This window comes from Mastigoproctus giganteus, chromosome 13 (assembly GCF_048544385.1).
Source record: "Mastigoproctus giganteus isolate SK-2022 chromosome 13, ASM4854438v1, whole genome shotgun sequence".
NCBI lineage: Eukaryota > Metazoa > Arthropoda > Arachnida > Uropygi > Thelyphonidae > Mastigoproctus > Mastigoproctus giganteus.
Window position 1 is genome coordinate 37,920,311 of NC_143587.1, and position 12,599 is coordinate 37,932,909.

General features: G+C 36.2%; 1 protein-coding gene across 1 annotated transcript in view; it reads right to left on the reverse strand.

The window, feature by feature from the left end:
- The window catches only part of LOC150075975 (trafficking kinesin-binding protein 1-like), a gene marked incomplete at its 5' end in the record, with an annotated part of 323,798 nt that overhangs the window by 54,300 nt on the left and 256,899 nt on the right, over positions 1–12,599 (reverse strand). The window contains one exon of the mRNA XM_090387224.1: positions 4,136–4,238. Within this exon, the coding sequence (XP_090243350.1) occupies positions 4,136–4,238 (103 nt within the window). The remainder of the gene's footprint in view (positions 1–4,135; positions 4,239–12,599) is intronic.

Sequence of the window (12,599 nt, forward strand, 5' to 3'; positions counted from 1 at the left end):
ACGAGAACGACGAGAAACGTCGGATAACTTACGCGGAAAATTAGTTTGCCGATACGGCACTCTAGCGCTGCTCACTCGGTAAACAGCAGACGGTAGGTGTTAACGGTCTGGCGCAAAGTCGAGAACGATATACTGATTGACAGGTAGGCGTGGCAAACGACGTGCTGATTGGTGCGCGAACACAACACACGATAACATCGGTTTAGTATCACTGTAGCAGCACTAATGGTAACTTGTCCTAATCGTACATGCCCTAACATTTACTGTAACGGTGAAAAAAGATCAGGTTACCTCGACTTGAATCCCATGGGAGCTTGAACCCCTCCCGAAGTGGAGGGGGTAACCTAACCTTTTTTCTTTAGAATCAGTCATATTTAGAAATACATTCATAAAAAAATAAATTTTTTTATGACCGTATTTTTATTTTCTTGTTCAATAATATGCCCTAATGGTGAAAATAGGTCAGGTTACCTCCACTTGAATCCCATGGGAGCTTGAACCTCTCCCGAAATGGAGGGGGTAACCTAACCTTTTTTCTTTAGAATCATGAGTGGACTAGCACATAAATTGTTTATTAATAAAATATTAATTTTTTTATTAATGTACTTTTATTTTTAAAGACACTCATGCGGATACACACGTATCATAACGTCAATCAGCACCTTAATAGCTTGTCGTCTGTCGCGCCCACCACCAATCATTTCATTGTTTGCCACGCCTACCTGTCAATCAGTATATCGTTCTCGACTTTGCTCCAGTCCGATAACACCTACCGTCTGTTTACCGAGTGAGCAGCGCTAGAGTGCCGTATCGGCAAACTAATTTACCGCGTAAGTTATCCGACGTTTGTCGTCGTTCTCGTGCAGGCTTTCTTTACCCAAGCCGTACTATTTTGTATTCTCTGCTGAAGAATTCTCCTGCATCTTTCCAATGGGTTTCAGCCAGTCCAAGGACATCTAGTTTATTCCTTTTCATCTCTTTCTCTTAACATTCTCTAATTTTCTAATCTGTAGCATAATGTGTACATTCCATGTTCCAATTCCAAACAGGGATTTCACTTGCTGATGGCTTGGAAAGCCCTGCTGGGCCCAACATCACATTGCCTATATGCATTGTTCATCCCAGAATTGCCAATTACTCTAATTCCTCTTTGACTGCTCATCATTGGTTTTCTTGGGAAAAGAAAAGGTAACAGAGTGGTTTCCCCTTGACTTCCCTGCAGGTAGTAACCTTCATTGACTGAGGCTGTGGTTGCTGCCATTGGCTTCTAAGCTCTTCCGCCACCAGACCTAGGTCTCCCAAACTACCTTGTTGGTGACCACTGCGCAAGCCGTTTCATAGCGTGTTGAACATGCCTATTTTTATAAAGATGTATTTTTAATTTCAGTATTTTCCAATATTCATAGTCCATTCCGTAATACAACTTGAAAGTGAAAAGGTAATTGAAGGAGATAGACGGAAGGTGTTTCTACCTGTATATGTGGAAAAAGAGTAATCAGTCTTTCATTATTAGACATAATAATCAAAATAAACCAAACAATCACCACCAACATCACTGGCATTCAAAAATGGAATACCAAATAAATACTTATTACACCTGAGATGAAGTCTCGATCCAGAAAAAATTTGTAAAATTTATTGACAGTTATGATAGATTTTGACTGTTACAATCTGCCAGCTTCAATTAGCATGATTGTTGTCTGTTTTGTTCAAGAATGCTTTTTCCCTTTAATTTCTATTTCCGTCACACCACTCCCCTGCTAGACATTTCTGTATGTTATACAGTATGTAGTAAAAATTCCTGTCAAAAGCAGGAAGCTTCACAGAAGGATAGGCAGAATAGGACCAGAGTATGTCTGCCAAGGGCAAAAGTAAATGATATTGTAGAATAGATATCATCTTTTAAGGGCACAAACGTGATATTGTTTTACTTGTTAGCATTAATGATATTAAGAGTAGGAGATCTAAGGACTTACTTAACAAGTACAGGGCAACATTGGGGTGGATAGGATCCATCCAGTTATATTAAAGGAGGCAGCAAAGGAACTAAGCAAACCTTAGCCATAATCATGAGAGCATCCTTGGACTCAAGAAAGGTTCCCATGCACTGGAGATGTGCAAATGTATCCACAATTCACAAAGGGGATCAAAGGGTGACACAAGTAATTACAGACCAATTAGTTTTACTTCTGTTCCAGGTAAAATAATGGAGTCACTGGTTAAATTTTTTATTTTTGGTTTTTTTTTTAGGAGCATTAGCAACTAAGGCCATATTTGCTTCAGGGTATGCGGTGGTCATTCCCTGACCTTTCCGCATCCCCATATTTGGTGGTCACGGGCTTGAACCCCGGTCTAATCAAGAAGCGTGTGCTACACACTGCCACTCCTGCCCACCTGGCTATGGAGGCGCCAGCAATGCAGACAGGCTTCAAGAGCAGGTCATGGGGTTTTGTCAATGATGTACAGGAATTTTGCTAGCAGGGAAAAGGAGGTGATGATTATCCCTTTGTATAAGGCAATGGTCAGGTCACGCCTTGAGTACTGTGACAGGTCTGGAGGCCTCATTTTAGGAAGGATGTAGATTTGCTTAAGCATTTACAGAGAAGGACAACAAGATTGGTGAGGGGAATGAAGAGATCCTCTTACCAAGAGAGGCTTAAGTTCTGCAAATTGCAGAACTTAAGCCTCTCTTGATTATGAGAGAATCCTTGGATTCTTGGGTGGTCCCAATGGAGATATGCAAATGTATCCCCAATTCATAAAGGGGGATCAAAAGGTGACATGAGTAATTGGACTCGTTAGCTTAACATTTGTTTCTGGGAAAATAATGGAATCACTGGCTGAAGAAGTAATGCAGGCCCAACTAGATAGGCATGCAATTATACTGTAATCACAACATGTATTTGTTAAGTGGCAGTCTCGTCTAACCAATCTGATAGGTTACTATGATGCAGTGACCAAGAAACTGGATGCAAAAAATAATTTTGACATCATATACTTGGATTTCACAAAGGCTTTTGCTACTCCTCCATATATGGATGCTGTACAAACTGAAGCAATGTGGCATTAAAGGGCAAATTACTGTTATGGATAAAGGGACGGTTAAGCGGAAGAAGACAGAGTGGTTATCAATGGGCACTGCTCTTCATGGACTAATAACTGATGTTATTAGTGGATTTCCCCAGGGTTTAGTGCTGGCCCGTTGTTGTTTTCAATATGTTTCAATGATACTGATGAAGGAAAATCAGTCTTAATGTCTAAGTTTGCAGATGGTACAAAGGTTGGCAGGGTGATTAATGAAAGTCTTGCTACTGCAACAAGATCTAGGAAAATTGAGTCGATGAGCTGAGAAATGGCAGTTGAAGTTTAACATTGGCAAATGCAAGGTTCTGCACATGGGTAGCAATATCCCCAGAGTAACTTATCAATTGTGTGGTACTACATCAAAATAGTAGAAAATGAAAGAGACAGAGGATTTGTGCAGTCAGACATGAAATTCTCTGAGCAGTGCAGATGTGCTGCCAGGCCAGCTCATGGGGTTTTGTCAATGATATACAAAACTGCTAGATAAGGATGTAGATCTGTTGGAACGGGTGCAGCAAAGGGCAACAAGACTGGTGCTCTTACCTAGAAAGACTTCAGTTCTGCATATTGCAGCATCTTGAGACTAGGCACCTGCAAGGGAGATCTGATTGAGGTGTTTAAAGCTTTTAATAGATTGAGTAAGCTGAATGTTAATGGCATTCTTCCACTTGCTGAGACCACACACAATCATCCTTCCTTAACATTCAAGTCGAGGAAGGATAGTTGCAACAGCGCTTCCATCTGTTGTTGTGGAAGTGGATGGATTGAATAAATTCAAGGAAGAACTAGACAAATTCTCAGATGGGTGAATGGTTGTAGGGTTTTTTTTTTTTTTTTTGACTGGTGCTATATAAGATGGATTTCTTGCATCATTTGTCATTACTACTATTATGGTGATCTTTCTTAAATAAAACTAAGCTTTGACAGTTAAATACGCTTTTTGATACTGAAAAATGAGTAAGGTGAGGGAAATAAATTGTGTGAATAGGTAAATATTTTCAAAAAACATTGATACAAACATCAAACTCTGTTTCATAGCAAGAATACTAACCTAGGCGTAACATGCGTCTGATCAGTTGGATGTAGTATCGTAGAAATGGTATACGTATATACAGAAGATGTATTCATGAAGCTTTTACCAGGATGGGTATAATCTGAAAAAATATGAATTCATTAAACACTGCCAACAATTATTTCCAAATTAACATTTTTGGTTCAATTATTTTAAATTGGAAAAATTTATTAAAAAAAGTAAACAAGCCTGCAAATTAAACCTTTTAAAAGTTGTTCTCGTTCTGTTCTGATAAGAGAATTTACATGATTCAACTAGAGCAATTTTCAAAAGTCTTAATTTTTTTCAAACTGTTTTGCATCATGTAAGGAATTTTTACAAATTGGAAAGAAGGAAATCATCATCATCATCATCAGCCATTTTCAATCCACTGCAGGATGAAGGCCTCTCCAGCAACTTTCCAGTTCCTAAAAAAAAAAAAGCAATGAGAGCACAACAAAAATGTTGTGCTCTCATTGCTTTTTTTGTTGTGCTCTCATTGCTGGAGGGCACAACAAAAATGTTGTGCCCTCCAGCAATGAGAGCACAACAAAAAAAAGGATCATCATCATCATCATCAGCCATTTTCAATCCACTGCAGGATGAAGGCCTCTCCAGCAACTTTCCAGTTCCTTCTGTTTTGAGCACTGGCCATCCATTTACTACTCAAAAACTCATGAATTTCATCTATCCATCTCCGCCTTTGTCTTCCAGGTTTTCTTCTAGCTCCTCTTGGGTACCATTCTGTTATTTTCTTAGTCCATCTGTCATCATGTCTTCGAGCTATGTGTCCTGCCCAAGACCATTTTAGTTCTTTAGTTTTGATAAGAATGTCCTTTACTTGAGTTTGCTGCCTAATCCATGTGTTTCTCTTCTTATCTAACAGTCTGATTCCCAATATAATTCGTTCCATTCTTCGCTGTGTAGTTCTTAGCTTCTCTTCCATTCTTTTGGTGAGTGCCCAAGTTTCACTTCCATAAGTCATGGTGGGGAGTATACATTGATTCATTATTTTACATTTCAGACAAACTGGGATACTGCTCTTCAGTATGTGACTATATTTCCTGAATGCTATCCATCCAAAATTTATTCTTCTCTTGAGTTCCAGCCATTTATCATTATTACAGCTAATAACTTGTCCCAGATAAGTATATGACTCCACCTTTTCAATTACTGCTTCTTCAATCATTATTTCCCTTTCCGTGGCATACTTGTTCATCATTACTTTTGTTTTAGCCATATTCATCTTTAGTCCAAAATCCTTACTAACTGTGCATAACTGATTAAGATTTTCCTCTCATTCTTTGGGATCGTGGCTTATGACCACAATGTCATCTGCAAATCGTAAATGGTTTAGGTACTCTCCGTTCACATTGACTCCTTTCTGCGACCAGTTTAATCTTCTGAAAGCTTCCTCAAGGGCAGCAGTAAACAGCTTCGGAGATATTGTGTCTCCTTGTCGAACTCCTTTCTCGATTTTAAATTTGCTACTGTCTTTGTCTAGTCTAATAAAGGATGTAGCACTCTCATATATTTTCTTAAAAATCATAATATATGGAGTATCTATGCCTTGTCTTTCCAGTGCCCGAAAAATTGCCTTATGCAAGAAGGCAATTTTTCGGGCACTGGAAAGAAGGAAAACAGTAATACAAATAAAATTAATATAATTTTCACAATGAATATTTTGTATCATAATACAAAATAATTATGTTTGCTAAAGAAAATACAAAAAAAAAAAAAAACACGCTTACACAAGAATAATCATGTGAAATGAATATTTATCTTAATTTATTCTGCCTGACTTTGTGAACATTTTATATTCTGAAAGCTGTTTTGTTGCCTTTCTTTTATGGAGTTTTCCACTGTATAATCCAACAATGGAAAACTAATTCTTCCCTTTTTCCTGATTAACCGGTGCAATTCCACCACTTTGCTTATTGGAGAATTGAAGTGGTGGAACCCATGTTTAGTCTACAGAGCTAAGTTCCAGTCAACCCTTCCCATCTCTTCCGTCATGCAGTATGACTGATGACTTTTGAGGTTATGATGGACATCACGGTGAGATCCAATATTCCTTACATTTCGAGGGTACATCTCTTAAACAGTGTTCGCAGGCCGTCTGCTAGTTAGTACCAACTTCATCTTCCTCGTTTATTCATTCACTGCCATTTTCTGGAACAACCTTCCTTCATATGTATTTCCTAAAAATTACAGTCTACAGAAGTTCAAGTCTAATATCAACAAATATCTTCTTTCGTCTTCTCAACCTCCAACCCATGCAGGGTACTAAGTACTATAGGTTCTAATACCTCTTGTGTTTTGGGTTTTCATAAAAAAAAAAAAAAAAAAACCTTCATTCTCCCCCCCACTCTGTTTCTTGATATGCTGATGGAACTGTCCCCTTTGTTCACTGTTAGTAAGTCTAAAATTTTCAAGGGGAACGGTTTAAATTTTATTATAAAAAAATGAGGTTTCAAGCTCATATTACAACCTAACTCAATTCTTTGAATTTATTGGGAATTCTGTTAATAATATGGTAATTTGGGCCCCTCGTTATTTCCTAAATTTTTATTAATATCATCCTTATTTCTTATTATTCTTTTTCAGTCTTCATTGTTCTTTTGAACTGTTCATTCAGTCAATTTCTTTATCTGATGAGGACAGATAAAAAATTACTTCTGTAAGTTTTTCATCTAAAAGAACAGAAAATTTGCCACATGGATATTTGAAACATTCTCCTTTATTTGTCTAAGGCTAAGAACTGCTTCACCAAACTCTGTTTTATATGAAGCAAAGACAACAGGACTGTTTTTGGGACAATTAACCTTCCTGTTGAGTGTTTTTATTATTTGGCGTCAGCATCCAACATTCACTTTGTGCTGTCCTGTCCCATCTGCACAAAAAACATGGAAACTTGGTATAATCTGAATGTGATAGCAGTCAGGCGCGTTTGTGTGTGTGTGTGTGTGAGACCTGCATGCTAGTAGGAGTAGGACTCATCTCTAAATTAAGTAAAAGAGGAAAATTTAAAGATTACAGTAGTTTTAAGTTTTTGCAACAAGGAAATTATGCACCATAGTGATGAATAACAGAAAAGGTTTTGTAACAGTTGAAAGGAAGTTAGTAAGACAGTTATTTTAACCTGGCAGTGTCGATGGGGCACCTGACAAGCTCTCCAAATTAACAATCCTGCATTAAATGTTAATGATTAAAAATCTGTCTAATAGTTCATCATTAAATATTTTAATTTTAATTCTAACTTCTTGGATACAGAAATATTTTTACTTCAATAGTTTTTGAGTGATTTCTTATAGTTTTTGCAGAGTAATTGCACACAAGAATCTGTTGTGTGCTGCATCGTCATTTTTGCATTGAAGAATAACTAAAAACCTGAATGGTGCTCGTATTAGATGTTTCAAATTGTTTGTTTATACTTATTACTTGTTTTTTTTTTTTTTTTTAAGGATTACTTGCTTTTACTCTCCCACTAGTTCTATAAATATCTACAGCTCTACACAAGTTGTTTTTAAAAGTTTTATTGTTTTTGTATAATAATGATAAAAACACAAAACATGACATTCACTCTAATAACGTTGCATTAAACTGTAAAATGGATTAGTTTTACATTTATATTTTATGTCTATTATGATTCTTTGTAATTTTCAGCAGAATTCATAAGTTATTTTTTTAAATAGTCGTGGCTACAAATCACATCATCTCATGATACTATTACATCATCCTGTAAAACTAGTGATATTGCATCATCATTCTGTAATATTAGAGTAATATTGCATCGTCTTGTTTTAAACAGTATCTACCTGCTGATATCTGCCTTCACTTCCCATTCAAGCAGTATGGCATACGCTAAGTTAACTCTAAGGGAAAAATGTAATTATTGCTCTTGATAGGAGGGCTTTTCTAACTGACATATAGCTGCAAAAGTTGGCTCTAACCAGTCTACTGTTTTGAGGTAACTTAAAAAGAAATTTAAGACTGGAGATGTCAAAAGAAAATCTAGATCTGAACTGAAACAGAAAAGTACTTCGGCACACATTTGTGATCATTGTGCAAGTTCCACAGACCTCAAATCCTAAAATGTGGAACGAACATGCTGAAGTAAATGCAAGTTATAGAACTATCCGACAAAGCCTTGTGATAGGTGGTCTCTGAAAGCATACTGAACTTGTAAGAAGTCCTTACTGACAAAATCCATGAGGGAAAAAAAGAATAAGCTGGACTAAAGAAAACATGCTAACTGGATAATTGAGCAATGGGAATCTAATAATCTCTGATGAATCCAAATTTAATCTCCACTGATCAGATGGTAAATGCTGCATTTGGTATATATCTAACTAACAAAGCTTATGCCTGACTATATTCAAGCAACAGTAAAGTTTCCATTGGATTAGATGGTTTGGGTATGCATAATGAGTAAAGGAGTGGGGAGAATGAATTTTATAAATGGTACCATTAATGGTGACTACTACACAAAAATTTTAAAGGAGGCTTCTGTCTGTTATTATAAACATCCTTCAAGGAACAGAAAATTGTTTTCCAATATGACTCTGTGCCCTGAACATAAGGTTAGTACAACATTACACAATCCTTTAATACAATTTCTAGTATGCTTATTTCAACTTGTTTAAAACACTGACTGTTTTATATTATTTTTATTTATTTATTTTTTAATGTTTAGTGAAGAAAATTCATGAAAGACTGCAATATCCAACCCCTATCATAGCAAAGAAATAGTACCAATTTGAACCTCACTGAAAACTACTGGAGTGTTATGAAGCAGAAAATTGTTGCTAAAAAGCCACCATCAAGCAAAATAATGTTGCAAGAAACCATTATTCATGTCTGGTATCATAAACTAAGCAGTGATCATATCAAGAATCTGATGCACCCCATGCCAGACAGGTGCAAAGTGGTGGACCAACAAAATGATAATTTATGTTATAGAAGACCTAATGGTATCACAACTATATCTGTTTTCTGCTGGTATGTGTTAGGGTGTGTGTTTTTTTTTTCTTATCACAATGTTAATTTCAAAACATCGGCTACAACAAAAGGCATCGTATGGCCTGCTGTGTATTTCTGTCAATATTTTTGTAAGTAAATTTTGAAATAGTTTTTCTTGTTAATTTATTTTTTTATTAATAAAATGCATAATTATTTTACAGAAGTATATAAAAAATTTTAGGCTACAGGGCAATTATTTCAATTGTAATGCTTGTTTTGGCAGAAAATGTACAGCAATGCAATTTGTGGCCACCATTTAAATATAATTTTTAAATTTAAAATGAATTATTTCATCTTTTTTTATGCATTAGAATAAGTATAAGTACTGTAATCCATTAAGAAAAGATGAAATACAGTCGGTCCTCGTATAACACGTGTTTACATTACACGAATTCGATCATATACGATTTATAAATAGGGGAACAATATCTTATATAACACGAACCGAATTCGTTTATGCACGATTCGCCTTTGTGTTTACAAGAAATGGCAGTCAAACGCGGAATCACCCCAACTGAACACAACACGATAGGAATGAAGAAGATTCTGAAAATGTATTTATGTGTTTCATATCAGTGAAGGGGAAACACATTTCACCATAATAACATAAAAACCCACACAATTCCAGCTATCGATAATTTGCAATTGCAATTAGATCGAGTTTACGACCAGTTTATAACAGATTCCACTAGCAGAAACGCAACTGGAAATTGTTTTTATTGTTTTATGGTAGTAACCCCCAGAAATGTGCTTTAGTAAAATGTGGGGTGTTAATAGTGTATCTCGGCCTTTACGGTGTTGTTTATTCAGTTGCTACACACGTGCAGCTTTGTTTATGTGTATTAAGGGTGCCTCCTCGTTTTGTAATTGTGTTTTAAAAATGAGTAAAATACTTAAAAGGTGTAAAAAGGAAGCGTCCTGGCGAAGACACTGCAGATTCAGAGAGAAAAAGAAAAGCAATATCGATAAACAGAGGCGGACTGGGTCAAAAATTCTTACCCGGGAAAATTTATAGTGGCCTCATACTACGGTTTATGGCCAAAATCACACCGGCCTCTGGCCCACCGGGGTTTCCCCGGTAAGGCTTATGGCCAGTCCACCTCTGTTGATAGAGAAAAAATATGAAATTGTGAAACGCTTTGAGCGAAATGAAAGACCATGTGATATTGCACGTGCTACAGGCCTAAATGAGGCAACGCCGAGAATTACAAAGAATGCAGAGAAAATAAAAACAACTCAAAGTGTAATTAAAATCCATTAGATTAAGACCCAAGAATTGGAAGAGATGGAATGGCTGTCTTTGCTATCTGTTTTTCGATTTTCTATCTGTTTGGATAGAAAATCAAACAAAAAACAAGTTTGCTTACGATAGAAGCAAAAGCATTAGCAATATTTTATTACGTAATAGTCGTAATAAAATACGTAAGCATTTTATTACGACTTACGTATTATAAAATATTTAAGTATTTTATTACGACTATTTTATTTAATATAATAAATTTTTATGAAGAAAATACGTATTTTATTCGTAAAAAATACTTTTTTAGTATTAAAAAATACTAAAAATACTTTATTATAATATAATAAATATATTATTTTTATTACGTATTTTAATCGATTAAAATTACCCAATTATTTATTGTGTTTGGTAATGTTTTGGTTCCAAATGTGTGTTCAATCTTGGGTGGTCGGCACCTAACCCCACTTTTCCCATAAGGCCTGTTGTTTATATTGCACGATTTTGCATTGCACGAGGGTTTCTAGGAACACAACTATCGTGCTATACGAGGATAGACTGTATTGATATATTCCAAGTGGGGGGGGGGAAACCTTTCCCCAGAAATTAAAAAGAAAGTTGTCGGATTTCCTGCCATCAGTCAAACTAGCATCACCACTGCTGTTTTAAAGAATAAACTTGACAAGAAGCTTTCAGTGATATAAATGCCTGAACTGGTACAGCTTAATATGAAGCACAATAATTAAATTGATGTAATACTGAATGATATACGGTGTCCACAAACCTTTACAAAACTAAAAAGTTACTGTGTAAATTAGGGTACATACAAACCTGACATCACATCCAGGTCACAGAAGGTAAAGTATTAATCATTGGTCAACACCAAAAATGTTTCTGGTTTGAAAATAGTCAATTTTTCTTAATTTCAGCATGATAAAAATGAATAACATTTAAAACTTTTAGTTACCACTCGGTTCCACGATATAGCCACTCTTATGATTCAGGGGAATATTGGTGAATACTAGGGAATTTCAGAGTCTAGAGAATAGACAGGTTGGTAACACTGAAAGAGGAACCGATACGCCATGTTTATTTTTTTATTATTTATTTTTTTTTGTTTTTTTCTGTGTATCATTTACCTTGCAAGTGATGTTATGAGCGATGTTCATTTCTTTCTTTTTTTTCAGGTTTATGGACAAAAATTACGTAAAAAGCCAAGACGCCACGTAAATGTGTTAACAGTGTTGAGACAATTTTTGTTGTGTGTGTGGTGATGTGACATTTTCCACTCAGAAAAGCCAATCGACTCCATTTGTGAAGGCAGATTACTACCATTATTTTGGCTGTAAGGTAAGGGATGAAGACAAACCCTGGGCACCTCATATTTGCTGCAACACATGTGCTGTAAATCTCCATGGGTGGTTGAATAACAAAGGACGCTCAATGCCTTTTGTCATCCCAATGATTTGGAGGGAGCCTTCAAATCATGTAAACGTCTTATTTCTGTATGGTGCCTCCTCTTTTTTTTGGAGAAAAAAAAAAAAAAGGAAGTGGACTGTGCAATGCCCCAACATCCCATCAGCTATCCGACCAGTGGCACATGGGGATGGTCTGCCTGTACCTCACCCTCCAGAAGGTACACTGAAGTCTGATTAAGATGGGGACAGTGTGAGGAATGATTGTCAACATCACAGGATCCTGATTTTGTGCCAGAACTTGAGTCGCCGAGTGAGTCACACAGAATCACTCAAGGTGAACTAAGTAATCTAATTTGAGATTTAGATATATCAAAAGATAAAGTAGAGCTTTTGGGATCAAAGCTCCAACAGTGGAATCTTCTGCAACCAAATGTCAAGGTGTCCATGTACAGGCAAAACGCTTTAACTCCATATTTTAAAAGTGAAAACAACTTTGTTGCCTCCTGTGATGTCAATGGTTTGATGACAGCTTTGAATGTGGAACACACACACACACACACACACAACTGGAGGCTATTCATAGACTCATCACAGCTAAGTTTAAAAGCTGTTTTGTTCCACAATGGCAAAGCTCTTCCTTCAATTCTTCTAGGCCAGTGTTTTTCTACCTTTTCTTAATTATTGCCCCCTAAAGGGCTTTTTTAGACAATTATTTTTCCTAATCACCCCTCATGATATTTTAAACAAGAAAACTTTATACTTACTCTTTTTATTCAATGGGATCCCT